This window comes from Ischnura elegans, chromosome 2 (assembly GCF_921293095.1).
Source record: "Ischnura elegans chromosome 2, ioIscEleg1.1, whole genome shotgun sequence".
Classification (NCBI taxonomy): domain Eukaryota; kingdom Metazoa; phylum Arthropoda; class Insecta; order Odonata; family Coenagrionidae; genus Ischnura; species Ischnura elegans.
In genome coordinates this window covers 72787827-72803620 of record NC_060247.1, presented here as the reverse complement: position 1 = coordinate 72803620, position 15794 = coordinate 72787827, and the positions used below count along the sequence as shown (strand labels likewise).

The window sequence follows — 15794 nt, the reverse complement described above, 5'->3', positions numbered from 1 at the left end:
GATATCTGGTGAGGCCAAACTTCCAAACAAATGATTCCAGAGATAAAAATGACAGACATTCTGGAGGAGCACTATGTTGCCATATGCACAAATGGATTCCCTAGTGCTCAATAACCTATTACGTTGGCAAATCTTACCGAGATATTTTATGTGCGGACAATACAGAGAAATTTAATAGACATGAAGTAGAAGTCTGTCAGGGGAAACAGGAGGAGGAGCATGATGGGAGTGGAGGAAATGAAGAAAAAGGCATGGCGGGACAGGGCAAGTAGCCTAAATGGAACTTGATGACAAACAGAGATGGATTATGTGTCAGCTTAGGGGAAGCAAGATAATTCACATCCCACAACACCACATTTGCTAAAGATTAGTTCCTTCATATTGTAGTGTTTTCTGACAAAAATGATGCATTGGAGCTGCCCTGACCACAAAATGAAATGCTCACAAGTCATTGGTGATATTCAGAAGATGAGCACACAATCCACAGATCAGATAAAGCACAGAAAACAGGGAGTTTGTTGTCCATTACTTCTGTTCCCTCATAGAATACTTCCAGTGATTTTTAGATTTTTAACATATAATCTAAATTCTATACTCACTAATTATGTGTCATTTTGCAACTGATATAAGCTTTTTTTATTCACTGAGAAATGTTTAGAAACCCTTATCGTCTAAGGAATAAAAAGTAAATGGAAGGTCCCACGGTGGATAAAATTATAATTATGTTAATTTCATACGGAAGATAGAGTAATTATGACTAGAAATGATACCACTAAAATGGTATTGTCAACTACTGAAGCAGAGTATTATACCTTTCTATAGAAGGTCTATATAAAGGATGATTACAAAAATCACAACTCATACACAGAAAAACTTCTCGTTTATACGTACAAGAGTTTTGAACATCAATCATGTTTTCTGACTCCCCATACAGGAAATATACACCTATCAATGGCAATAATGCCAACAGTTAATAAATTCTTAACACATAGCTTTTTTGAAGGAGAAGTGAACATAGAAATAAAAATATGATAAAAAAAGTGATACGATGAGAATATCCTGATTAGGACCTAATGCTGCATGATGTTGATATATTGCCTTAAAATCTAATATTATGGTGAAATATCAAACAAAATTTAACTTATGGAAGGAGTAATGTCAGGAAATGTAATTAACATTCACACAACTTTATTTCAGGTGTATATTTCATGGTATTTCAAACGTTATTTCCTTACCACTTCTAAGTAGAGAAAGAAGAAATTAGGCGAAAGATGGGCTACAAGAGAGTTGCAATTCACGGGATTATAATGTGCAAAACACAACTTCGTGGATGCACAAGTATTATTCTAAGTTATAACCATTCACAACCAGTGGGTGCACTCCATTCCAGAATAAATTTCCCAATTTTCTCTAAAAAGTAATGACCATACAGTTATTGACCAAGACTTAGATAAATTAGCTGCAGGAAAGGGAAAAATGATTGATTTAGTCCAGGAATACACTAACATGACCACGAGCATCCTCAATCACTCAAATAACAGTCTTGGTCACATCAAAAAGATATTGGAGGGAGCCCATTTTACCAGTACGATACATGTCATTTCTGACACAAAAACCAATAAATCCTGATGATCCAAAATAAATTAAGGTCATAAGATTCAACCGGTCCAACCAGAGTCTGGCCCAAGAAGCCACATTTTGCATAGCGGGCATTGTTCAATTTCTTGAAATTTTTAAAAAGGTCATATGCCACCCATCATGGCCTTGATAGTACATCCCAACCCTTATCCCTGCATCATATTGGGAATTTTACCACAAAATATCAAAGTTCAGAAGGGAGAGCACTTCAGCAGGAAGATACAATTTACACATTTAGTTGATAAATATAATTCTAATGTGTGAAACTTACAATCTAAAAGCATTTGCAGAAATGACACACGCAATGAGATGAGATCATGCACTCTACTTTCAAGTGTGTATGAGGTGTTCATAAGTACTACACAGATGTTACACTTACTTATCTACCACTCATTCAATCTTTCATTCAATTTATGACAACTCACATTCCTAATCCACATAGTTATACACTACATTATGAACTGATGAATTAGTTGCATGCCACTTTTATGAATGCCAACCATATTAACCTGAATAAAAGACTATCTAAACAGCCAGATGCCATTGCTCTTAATTTAAACAATTAATAAAAGTTTCCACATATCTATCTCAAAGAAAATAACAATTTTAATCCTGTTTTGCAGCCTGAAGCATATAGGGAAGGCACAATTTTAATTATGCAGCTTATCTACTTGCCTTTACAGACCTAAGATGGCCATTCTTAGAGTAAAAAATTCTGCAGCAGGTACATAACATTGGCCTCAAAACATAATGATTTGGTAAAGTACTTGAAGCAGTAAACGTCAGAAACCCACGAAATGTATTAGAAACATTTTTATATAAGCTCCATCAAAATTGATACCAAATACATTTTTCTGTACATTAATGTCAACACGGCTGTTTAAACTGACTAGATTGAAATTTTGAATTTAAACATTATTACGATGGTGGATTTCTAGGAAATGTACAATATTTTTTTATAAAATAAATAAAGTATTTTGGGAAGTGATTTTGCCTGAATATATAGTTAGATGTTTGTACAGTCACTAGGTTTTTTTGTTTATGGAATAACTCAAGTGAACATGTGAGATAGAGATACAAAACAATGAAAAGCATCTCCAAGTTGTTCCTGACTAAACAAAATAAAGTTACGTGGGATTCGAACCCAGAACTGTTTTTAGCCTGTCACCAAATGCTTTAAGCACTGGGTAACCACTCACTACCAAAATCTAGTCAGTTTTCACCAGTTTTAATTGGTGAAAATAATAATTAGATATTCTTCAGTTTTTAACAGGTACATCATCATTTAAATTGATAATTTTAAAAAAATTGGCATAAATTGGTGAACACTGAGCAGAAGTATTTACAATGCTGCATAGAATAATATTCCAAAAAAAAAGAAATGTGCTTGAATTTGAACATTATCTCATTTCCAGGTTAATACGGCATTAATCCTAAATTTTATCCATTTATATTCAGTATGAAAATTGTGCTTTAGATTAAATATTTAGAGTCAGATATAATAGAGTCAGGAATGTTGTGATTTTAAATTTGAGATGATTTTGGGACAATTCATAATCGAAGAGCAATTTTATGTTTTAAATGAGTCTTGAGTAAGTCATTTGAAAATAAATAAAAAGATCACAAACCTGTAGGTCACAAAACCGACTGTCTATAGTTCCGGTGTACAAGAATTGAAGACACTGTTGCATTGCCTGGGGTGTCACTAACTTAGACAATGTGATCACAGTCTGGACAGATGATGTTGGCCTTCCTTTGTGATCCAAACCTTCACACTACATCAGAAGGAAAATAATAATAAATTACTCATCAATCACCTTATTCAAACACTCATAAAGTTAATGGCAGAATCTTATCATGAAACACTGGTGGAGTTGAAAGAATATTTTAACACTTTGGTGTCTGATACTTTGAGATAAGTGACACCCATTTTAGCATGATCAATACTGATGAATAGCAAGTCATTCATTGTTGCTAGTGGCCATTCAAGCATCAATATAATGAATTTTGTGTTATAGGCACACAAATGCAGATGATACTAGCAAAGTACACTTAAAATATTCCGTGTTTACTATTCATATCTCTCTCTTTTCCTATCTGCTGATGAATATGCATTTAAGAGGGGCTTATTAAATGAAAGTTCAAGACTGCGGGCCCACACATAATGAAGTTAGCTCATAACAAAGTTAACTTCTGGCCCCTTCAAAATTATATGTGGGCTCCACTGTATTACCATAATTACAAAAAAACTGAATGTGTACATTTGCACTAATTTGTGAAAATTTTGAGAATTTCTAAAAAATGCATAAATAAACAATCACAAATATTGGTAGAGTGAATATGAGAGAATGACAATGAGATAAACATGAAGATGAGATTTGAATTAAATTGCGTAAGATTCATTTATGAAAGTAGAAAACTCAGAATGAACTTATACTTGATATGCATGAAAAATAACCTCTTCAATGCGTATTGACTGGAAAGCCGGATGATTCAGTTCCCTCGACACTCCAACCCTCCTCGCATCACTTGGTAATACTTGACAACTGGACCTTCGTTTTATTTGGTCCCAAACCCTGAAAAGTATTTTAAAAATTCAATCAGGCCAACTCACATTCACTTCAGCATGAGTATAAAATATCATATATTCCATCCAAAAATTATGCTATTAAACTGGATCATATTTGTCAACTTCAAATTTCTGTAATCGAGATTCATATTTTATTATTTAACAAATTCCATTCTCATAATAGTGTTTGACTCTTTTTTCAAAAACCCCACACTGAATAAGGGGAAAAAAGTGAAGAATAATTCATGATATTTTGCATCAAGCAATTTTTTAAAAGGAAAATAATTCTCCTTAACAGAAATCAGGAAAATCTACTGTCGTTTTAGTGTCTACTGAAAATCCAGTGTCTTTCCAGTTTCCTGTCAACTCTACAATGTACCAGGCATCATTGTGCTGTCATTGAACTATGACACAGCTCAATAAAATAAAGACAGAAATGGTTTTTAAAATACTCTCATGCATCATAGTAGGAACCTCCAACATGCACATTTTTGATAGAACAGAAAGATACTCCCAAATCTATACTTCTTACCTTGTTGGTTTATAGTTATCCACCCGAATGAGATACTCAGTATCTTCATTGAAGTCACCAATAGTTGATTCGCCGAATGTGCTCACCTAATTGTAAAAATTACAACAAGAAAATTAATTCACTAATTCCCTAATACATACCATAATAATAATCATAAAAATTCAACAAACCAATCCACAATGGGCAGGAAGTCCCATGATACCACTAGGGGGTAATCGTGGTTATGCAATGCAACCTTAGAAGGGGTATCATACGTAATGATATGTTGGCTATTCAAGACAGGCATAGTTCAATCAGTCGACAAATCACCACCTCTAAGGGTGAATAGCTTCAAAAATAGGAATAATATCATCCATTATAAACAAAGGTGGAGCCAGGCTCATACCATGCTGGTTTCACTGGAGCTACGAGCTCCCATGTCTCCTCCAGATGGTATGGTGAGATCCGTGAGCAAGAGGCGCAGGAGAGCTGGTGAGGCAGCCGCAAGAAGGAAGCGGTGCGCCGAGAAACCAACACTCCCTGCCACAAAGATGACATCTGTGTGGGCTTGGTTGGTGTGCAGTGAGACCATGTTATCGTCGTAAGTGCTGGCCCCCACCCACACCTCCGCTGGTGGTGGCTTTGGAGGACGGAAGGGAGCCTAGGACAGACAGAATTCTGAGGATTAACATACAGCAATGCTGGCCTTCCAAATACAGGGCTTCCATTCAGGCAGTTACATCTTCAGACAATCCAGTATGTAAGCAATATTTAAATCAATTTGTATAACAGGTGCCACAATACAAAGAAGAAAAGTTTTCAAAATGACTTATAATGTTAATGACAAAGGCCTTCAAATTGGATGAAAAGAAAATGGCCAATGATAGATTACTCAGCATAGAAAACATTAAAATATTTCACTTTGAGATTGAATAAAAATTCTTATCCATAGATGCACATAAAAATCAAGAAAAGTAATACTTGAACATAAAGGTAAGCTCAAGAGAGCAAGGATATCTCAGACAATATATCTAATAACAACACACTTCAATGCCTGCCTAGGATAATTAAGTAATGGGATGTCACTTTAATGACCAATTAAATTTTAATGTTGGAGTGCAGCATAGGAAGTAGAAATCTTTAAACTTCTGAGTAATTTAATGTTTATAGAGAGTACAAACAGTTCCATTGAATATATTCACACAAAAACAATCAATTTAATAGACATACATGTAAGATTTTAATACAGTATTTCCTGATGATATCACTACTCTGAAAAAATTATTTTGTCAGGTTTTTTTATTTTACAAGAGGAAGCTATTTAATTTTTTGGCGCAAACCACCCTACTTACCACATTACTGAAGATATATTTATAATAAAATTAAGTATTTAAAAAAAATATGATTCACTTATACTAAACAGTTCAGGAGAAACAAAGTTTACCTGAAGCAAAGGCCTCTGTACTTTCTTCAGATTGGTCATCCAAAAGCGCTGTTGCCTGCGAGCCATGAGAGCTGCTCGTATGGCATTCTCGAAGACCTCATTGACCCCATAGTAAGTGAACACACTCGTTTCATAGTAGTACACACCCAACTCTTTGGCAATTGCTCTAGCCTGGTCAGGCATCACCAGGTCAGTCTTTCTAGTTGGTCTAAAACGAAAAACAAAAAATTAGACAAAACTGTTTCACAATTCCTACCACACCATTCCACAATATCATTGGATTAATTCCACAGATTGAAGAGTCATCGCTTCAAATCCAGTAGAAAGCTTTGTATACCATCAATATCCTTGACATAATATTTTTAACATGTTCAGTGCCGCTTCGGTCATAATGACCGAAACATGTACTTTGTCTTCACTCCGCTTTTGTCATTATGACCGAAGAATGAGCCTTTTTTTGACCATTCACAGCACGCTGTTGGTCACAGCTACTTTGGTGCCACTTATATGACACAACCAATCCGATGTGAGTAGCCGAATGCCCATGAAAATTCAAATAGAAAGGATACAAGAACATATTAAAATGAAAGAAAAACAAGTCAGCGCAATATGGGTGAATTCATCTAAAAGTCCACAGCAGGGCACACGTTAACTACCAAAACTCTATACTGAATGTCTGAGCCCTAAGAAAAGGTTCCTCACCTTACTCTAATAAATGACTTATATGTAGAAGACAACATAAATTTTCCCTAAAACCTAGCAGAGTAATTACCAAAAAAATAAATGTCTTTAAAAATAATAAAAAGGGAACTTGAGTGACTACAATTAGTTTTTACCTGACAAAGGGACTCTTGTCCCTGAAGAAACTCAGGTAAGCCTCATCACGGTACATGTATCGCTGGTCATTCTTGCATCCAACCAGCAGGACGGGTGTTTGGGGACAAAAGCGGCGGATTTCAGGGTACCACATGACTTTGCAGTTGCGGAGGGACACCGGGTTGGTGATGGAGAAGCACAGGAGCACCACATCCGATCTGTTGGCAAAAGGAAAAAAAGTAAGATAATACGCAAACTTAATGTTAGGAAGTGAATAAACTATTCACGGATCCCTCATCTCTGATTTAACAGCAGAGAAATTTTCATCACATTAGAGGCTTCGGTACTTTGTATGCGAGGATGTATTGTTTTTAACTAAAATTAAACATAAAGGTACTCAAATGACATAGAAAAATTATCTTTAATTCCTTGAATAATAAAAGATAAACCGAACAAAGAATACTCATTCCCATAATTTTAAGGGCTAGTGCCATGGCAAAATATTAATAGGAACACACCATATAACACACCACAAGCTTTCTAAAAAATAATGTGAATTTAATTATATTAATTGATAATTAAAATTACGGGAGAAGAAATAAAAAAATAGAAACCAAAGATATCAAAGCCTAGCAATGTTGCGATTTACGTTCTGAACGTATATCCTACATACTCGGCAACCCACCATGCACCATCGTAGACTTCAATTGGCGGGATCACGAAAAATTCCATCGCTCAATCTTTACTTATATTTTGAGTTATTTTTGTTGAATTTCAATTGTTCAAATGGTATGCATAAAAATGTAAATTACACACCGGTGCTAAATAGTCTTCACCAGGTTGAAATCGGAATCATGACTTATGATTAATGACTCCTGATCCAAAATTTAGGCTGATAGAGATCTAAGAAATGATCTGATAAATACTCGAGTTGTGTCAATCATTTGGGCCATCAAACCATTTTATTCGGTGAATAATTGCCAATATAATACCGTATAATAATCTGATCACAACATGGGCATTGGTTATAGAAACTGATGTTTATGCAAATAAAACAGAAATTATTTTAAAAAATTGAGAGAAATTATCCGACGACTTATCCGTTAGCAGTCGCTTTTGAAAGTAATTAGCAGAGATTAGTTATAATTTCTGCAAAGAAATACTGATTTAGAGCATAATTTTCAATAAAAGCTTTTATCAACGTTACTTTAAAGCATTAATTTTCATTATCTCTCCTGGGAATCGCGTTTTCCTACGAATAGTATTGCTTTATAATAACTCATTTATCTCGGTTGGTCCCTTGGTCAAGAGTACCCCCAGTAAGCAGAACGTAAGAGAAGGTTAAAGCAGAAAAAATATTCCGATGAAGGCTTCCGCAGAGTTTCACTACTCAGTAGGTATGGCTTCCAGTTTTTTTTTCTCGCGTTTGCAGAACATGCATGACGAGAGTTTTGCTCCAATTCCAGGGAAGAGTAGCGAGCGAAATAGTCTTTTTCAGTGCAAGGAAAAAGCCCGAAAATAAACGGAAGGCCGCATGAATGAAAGGTTGAAAAATCAATGATATCATAAACACTTAGAACAGAGTATTTTTGGTGCTAATCCACCGGAAACCCTCTAAAATGTATAGGCCAATCCGGAGTAAGTTTTGGGGGTTGTAATGGCCCTGATGAAAAAATAAAACGTAAGACAGCTAAACTACTAACTTTTACCTTTAACTTAACGATACTTAACTAAACGATAAGATACGGCTGAATTAAGATAGTAAAACTACTAAATTTTACTTTAACTTAACGATACTTAACTAAACGATAAGATACGGCTGAATTGATGCCCATGATGGAAACAGTTTAAGGGCTACTCCCAACAGTTGCCATGTTTAGGGGAAAATAATTATACTAAAGATACTATTTCATTTCATGCCTAATTACCTGGCCTCGGTTATCCTGATTCATCCGTGTGACCCTTAATGATAAAGCAATGAGTGCGGAAAGCCTTAGTGTGACAGTACGTGTGCCTATTTCTTTCATTTTTTCCGTCAAAAAATATTTACAGCAGCAAATTGCCACCAGAAAAAAATATAATGAAAAATATTACACTTATATTTGGTGACTTGTTACAAAATATACCTATAGGTATATTTTGTAACAAATCAGCGTAGCAATGCGCTACCGATGGAGTTATCGATCATTCTGAGGGACAGAAAAAATGACCGAGTGATTCCGACTTAAGCTACCATAATAATCGTTATAGATGTGAGGAAGATAATTAAAGGATTGGTGGCTACTCACCTGCCATAGGCAAACCTGCGATCCTTCTCATGGTCACCAAATGTGTCCCAGAGGCGAAGAGAGACGTTCACCCCGTCCACTACTTCCCATGACCTCTCCAGTACCTACAATGTGAGAATTACACCGAATACAATCAAAATACAATTATCACATTAGAGGTTTTTCGGGGATAAAGTCTACTTTAGCTACCGAGAGAACAGTTAATAATATTTCTACCTTAAATTATTAAAGCCACGAATTCCAAAACGACACAAGTTCACTTGACAGGAATTTCGGATGATCATTTTTTTACATCTCTGAGTAGAGCTGCACTTTTGATAATTTACATGAATAGATAATTCATGCAGCAATATATTTATGCACAGGGAAAAATGGAAGGGATTGGTGGGTTGAAGATGTACAATTCAAGTGGTTTGTCTAAAAAAATTATCCGCACAGACTTGTCCTGTGTGAAACTATTACACACATATGCACTGATGAAAATGAACTTGACCTAACGTTTGAAGTGAGGGGAAAATTTTCAGAATACCAGACGATGGTTTGTATGAGGATCGAAACGTTGACTTAAATAAATAACGATTGATCCAAAGTTAAAAAAAATACCGACATTTTCTGAGAAACAAGAAGATGAGTCCACATAAAGAACTTCACCGAGTACATTGTATGAAAAATACATTCCACTTTTTCGTATGAAGATTTTCACAGCTTCTTTTATCAATGTTGGTGGTTGTTTTCGGGAATTGCTGCGTAGGTAACATTTTCTTATTTTTTAGTAGCAATTCTTGAAAACAACCACCAACATTAATAATTTCCACTGTTGACAAGGGTCAGCTCTGCACATCCTAAAAAAATAGGATAGAGCATGTTTTTGACTATTAATATGCCACGAAAAAAAGAAAAAAATAACGACCGTAGAGCGAGATTGATAGGTTCTCTAGAGAAGAAGAGACGGAGTAGGTACTAGTGGTGCAGTGGAGGATTCTCCAGGTGGTGTAGTGTAATGTGTGTAGCAGCAAGTGTGCAGACATAATTTCAATAACCTGAAATTCAATGTATTTCACCTTCTTTAATAAAAGGTAATGATAAATTATTTTATATTAATACTTAAAACTATTATGAAAGTAATTATATTTTACAATTAACATGCCATAATATTTTACAAAATATTTCTCAGTGTAATAAAGGCCTTAACTCTTTAGCTCAGAGCTGCTTATGGAAGTAGTTAAATTTCGAAACCTCTCATTTGAAAAACGTGAAAATTTTCAACTCAATCATAATTACTGTGGAAGCTACATATTTCGCCATTAAAGTTTCGATCACAAAAGAACACGTAGCTTAAATCTTTCCTGAATAGTGCTGAAAATGTATACATTTTTGATGTTACTTAGAAGCAACATTGGTTAATAATGGGCTAAAGAGTGAGGCAGTGTACATATAATGTTTACTTACATCCTTGTAGATGCGGTACTGGTCGATGGCCCATACGGTGGGTACGTGCGTCGTGAGCAGCTGAGAGAGGGAGACGTGCTTGTTGCAGGCCCGCGCGCAGATGAGGCGAGTCTTGCCCACGGCCGTGTCCCCAACCACGACGCATTTCACCAATTCCTGATGGGGTTGTTCATTATCCATTATCAAGAGCCATTCTCCAGGGGACTACACCCTGCAACACACACGAGAGAAAAGAAAGGAAAGGTGAGAAAGACACATTGACACTCTACCACAGGGGTCTTCAACGTTTTTCAATAAGTTTCACCACAGTATAGACTAAATCGCAGAGAATACACCACGCTATGACACGAGATCCACGTCCAGATGGGAGATCAGAGTGAGAGCAAAAGGTCAACCGAATGGAGGGCAGACTAGAGAGACATTAGGATCGGGAAACTGACGCATCGTAATTGAATCAGCGAGCACACGGGAAAGCACTACAGTTCATTTGTCAGAGGAAGAAAATTGCCAGCTCTTCCCATCAAATTCAGCTGCAAAGTGTAACGATTTCAACAGAGAACAGGAGTGAGTAGGATGAAATTTCAGAAGAAGTGAAACAAATATGTATCTTCACTCTGTGTCGATAATTTTGATTTAATAACTCGATTCACAATAATATCGCAAACGAGGCTCAATCCATCATATTTAAAACTAATAAAAATTCTTAATAAATTCAACTTCGATAGAATAAGTCTGAGATGCATTAACAACAACATTGTCCATAGCATAGTTAAAATCAATGGTAAACCAGACAATTACACCCCAATTTAAACACTTTTACACGAGCAAAGTAAGTGAGCAAAGGGATTAAGACATGAAACGATTAAATCATAACAAAACACTAAATTTCATACCAATAAATCGATTCTATTACAACATATAAATGAAAGAGAAATGGAGTACAAGAAATAGGTGTCACAACGCTGCAAATCGACGCCGACTGAAAGTACATCCATACAGCCATTGGCGTTATAGTAAAACTTTGTTGGGTATGATATACCTCCCAGTGGAAGAAAGGTCCGAGGGCCCAACCCCGGAAATAAAATAAAATAAATCATGGAAAGTGTGATTTTAAAGACTTTTTAGCCCATTTTACAACCATTTTTAAACCCCATCCGGAGAAAAATAATGCAAAATACGTTAATTCATAATAAACTCATTAAATTCTCAAGGGGAAATATTATATTTACCAAATATTTGGGAGGTCGGGAGGGGGGGGTGGCGCGTCACCCACGTCCTCCACAGGATCGACGCCAGTGCATGCAACGTAACCTTCCGGTCCCAAATTATTCCGCGGCCAATCCAACTTCCTATCAGGAAACTGACGATAGGGAATGGGACAGTTTCCGATTGAAACCCAAACCGTGTTTCATCTCGCACGCCCTTCACCCGCATCTGGACGTACCGAATGCCTCCTGCCCTCCCAATCCTCCGCCTATGGCAAAACAGAAGACCAGTCCTCCCGATCCCCTCCCGCCGTCACTCGGACCCACCATCACACTTCGATCCTTGGGCAATACACATCGCGAAGTCCGCCACCAATTTCCCCCCTTTTCAATTTGTCAGTTCGCGTCGTCAAACACAGCAGGAAGCGAGCGCCCGGGGGAGCACTCCACGGACCAATGAGGGCGAGGCGAGAGATCGCCTGCTCGCGAAAGCATCGTGCGAGCTTTCCTGCGTGACTGCAACGTCCCGACTGCAACTACATACAACAAGGTAATGGAGCAGTGCATTTTCCAGCATGGAAGAATTAATTTTTATGCATCGTATGTAACGCTACCCTTTCAGAAAACATAAAGATCCCTTTTTTTATTCGCGCCAATGAATGATTGCAAAGGCGGATCCAGGATTTTTTTATGGGAGCGGCGGGTTTGACAGGCAAACGGTCTTCTAATATATTTGAGATTAAACATTAAACAGCATAAAAAAGTACTGTACGAAATATTCTCTTTATTTTAATTTGAAATTTATCAATATGAAAATATTAAAAAGTCACATATATAATGACAACCATTTTAGAGCCCCTTTCCTACTTGGGCGATGCTTTTTTTCGAGCGCTTACAAACGAATGAATAATGACTGGCAAATATGTCTTCTTGACTTGGTTTCAAGGCTTAGATTGAGGCTCCGTGATGTACAGAACAAAACGAACGTAATGATAACCGTATTGAAAATCTTTTTTATTTTTTAAGCGCCTGGATGGGGAACGTATCTCCTTCCCCCCCACATCCGTCTATGAATGATTCTGCTGCAAAGTCAAAAAGAGGAAGTCTGGAAAACCATTACCTTACAAGCAATACGAGGAGCTGAGATCATAACCATTGGGCATACGTTGAGGAGTACGATATTTCTGAAACCCAATAATTTCAGGTTGAATTTTCAGAAAAATATTAAAGATGAAACTTAAACTTACTGCAATGCAAACATAAATACATATTTTAGAAGTGTTGCTCATAAATAAACGTTTTATCGGGAAGAAAAAGAACTGAGCATACTTGCATAAAGGCAATTGACTTTTCTTATGATGGAAAATAACTTCACACCTAGTCGGCGGTTAAATTTCGCGGAGTCAGCCGGAAGTATATATGCAGTACAAAAATACTATAAATGAAAAATCGTCAACCTAGCTTCAAGATTCAACCTAGATTCAAGCTCGGACGTCCGATGAATGAACTGAAAAATACAAACACCATAGTTTACATAATTCAAACGAATGAACTACATAATATACTCGATATATAGCGTTACAGCTATTACAAATCGTTGTACTGGGAATTAAAAATTGTAATACTGATTAAATAAGGTGAGCACAAAAAAATAAAACCATAAATGTAAAACTTGAAGCACTCCTTCACATTTTGCAGGTCACACTAAGCAGCGCCTTTAACTGTATCAAGCCTACTTCTAAAGATGAAAATATATCAAAAATATTACCATATAATGTCACTAAAATGGAATCCGATAAAATTACGGATGCATACCTTATTGAAGAAACTTACTTATTCGCCGAAATATCAAAAACGAAGAGTTTTGCGAAGATAAATTATGAAATAGTAATTAATTAAATCAATTAAATCGCGTATTTGCCAGCGTACAGATATTTTCTCCCGGCATAGCGGGCCGTTAACTATCATTGCTCAATAATACTCATGGATAAAATACCTGCATTTTGTTGGTTACCACCAACACATAACGCACGAGGGAAGCAGGAGAACTGTAAACTAGGCAGGAGTACTCGAGAAAATAACCTCGGAGCGAGCAAAGTCTTGCACCGTACATAAAACGATCCGACAGCGACCTCGAGCGCGGAAGAACCACCCCCTGTGTCGACCACGTACTAAATCCTTCATCCCGACGAATCGTAAAAAAAACACGCTCGCTAGGCGGGGGAAGGAGGAAAAAAAGCGCATCGCAAACATACATCCCTGAAACACGCCGCGCCATCACGGCCGTCACCTCGAACCTTATGGACCGATCGCAAGCCCCCCCTTCCCAGTATCTCCGTCTGGCTGGCGACCGGCTGCCCTGATGGATTTCCCTACACGCCAGTCGACCGTTTACTCTGCATTTATGCCGGTCTAAATCAATCTTCTTCCCTCCATCGAAGGCGACGAGTGGAGCCGCTGAGCAATCATTGTATACTACCCCTCCCACGTCCCTCGTTCACCAGAGGAAAAACCTACAACCCTGGCGGATGATTTTTTTTCGCCCGTAGATAAACAGACGAAGCTCTAGCAGCGATGGGAGAGTGTACGAAAGTTTACACTGACCCCTGGGATGGAATACTATATTTCTCTTTTGTGTATAGCATTCAATACGCCCAGAACAAGATTTAAAATGCTAAACTTTCCTTCGATCATGTCGGAATATAGATATTCCACTTTATACACTTCACGATTGAGTCAGTTGGCCCCAAACAATAACCCGAAACACTGAAGTCATAACATTTATATTTTCACCAGAGGAGGCCAATCGGGACTCAGTTTTGAGCAAATTGTTTCTGGTGGCCAACTCATGAAGCGTGTGACGCTAATCGTCCACGGCAAGTTCCTCATTACTCCTCATGAAAAAGTATTGCTGTTGCGATTGAGCTAATGATTACTAGATAGTATACGGTTAGACGACAAAGGATTTCAAACAATACAAAGATCAAATGCAAAAAATAGACCCTCCGAAACAGCTTTCAAATTATTTGAAATATTCTCTCCTGCATCTAATAGTTATAGGGGATTAGAACGGTCTGCCAAAGGTAGTTTTTGAACCCTTCCCGCGAAACCTAAAGACCTTCATTCCGATGACGTTCAATAGCTTATTCGATACCGCTGAGAGTATCTCGACGCATAAAATCACATTTGTAATAAAATGTTCGTTTCTATGATAGTGAGCGACTCGAATTATGGCAAGAATAAAATGCTGCTCGCTGTTATCATTGATATTTTATTTGCCTTTTTTATTTCTGGGATTTCTATTACTTATCTGACTTTCATCACTCAATTAATCATGTAATTCCATTAAAATAAAGAGGAGAACGGATAAATTTGCCAAGCACCCGCTATTCATTTTATAAAAACAACCAACACCACATTTAACTGTCGACCTAAACTTCCTGATCGACGCTATACTTCGCTGAACCTTGGACTTGCTATTTGCGCTTCGCTCGGCTCAACAGCGGAACAATCGGGGTTGACGAAGCAAGAGATACTCCCGTTTTGAGCCATTATTTTAACGCAGAAGCCTCGACAGGTAAAAACCGCGTCTTCCACCAATGTTGAAATTCAAGAGAATTAGAACAACGACGACGACCCTTAATTTTGGCCCAGAATATATATCCCGGTAATGGTCCAGCTGCCGGTGTGTCTTTATACCACCTCCTCAGCGGAATTTATCGTGCATAAAATCGTACTAAGGGGACAAATGGCACAAGTGTAAAGAGACCAGTGTAACCTTTCCAGTGTTTGTGAAGGAGAAAAGAGAATTAGAAACGGCACCGATGTGCTCCATGAGCCTGGCTGTCACAGAACCGATAAGTCTTCGATTTCT

The 15794-nt window shown here is 37.2% G+C and overlaps 1 protein-coding gene across 7 annotated transcripts in view; it reads right to left on the bottom strand.

The window, feature by feature from the left end:
- Nucleotides 1–15794, bottom strand: part of LOC124153955 (rho-related BTB domain-containing protein 1) — a 335400-nt gene that overhangs the window by 20804 nt on the left and 298802 nt on the right. For 4 of the 7 annotated variants that reach the window (XM_046527386.1, XM_046527384.1, XM_046527389.1 and 1 more), the window contains 8 exons: nucleotides 10716–10926; nucleotides 9267–9370; nucleotides 6999–7196; nucleotides 6163–6370; nucleotides 5125–5379; nucleotides 4740–4825; nucleotides 4076–4214; nucleotides 3267–3413 (listed from right to left, as the gene is read on the bottom strand). In XM_046527386.1, the coding sequence (XP_046383342.1) occupies nucleotides 3267–3413; nucleotides 4076–4214; nucleotides 4740–4825; nucleotides 5125–5379; nucleotides 6163–6370; nucleotides 6999–7196; nucleotides 9267–9370; nucleotides 10716–10895 (1317 nt within the window). In that variant the 5' untranslated portion in view covers nucleotides 10896–10926. The remainder of the gene's footprint in view (nucleotides 1–3266; nucleotides 3414–4075; nucleotides 4215–4739; nucleotides 4826–5124; nucleotides 5380–6162; nucleotides 6371–6998; nucleotides 7197–9266; nucleotides 9371–10715; nucleotides 10927–15794) is intronic. The other 3 variants (XM_046527388.1, XM_046527390.1, XM_046527387.1) reach the window with 2 other exon arrangements.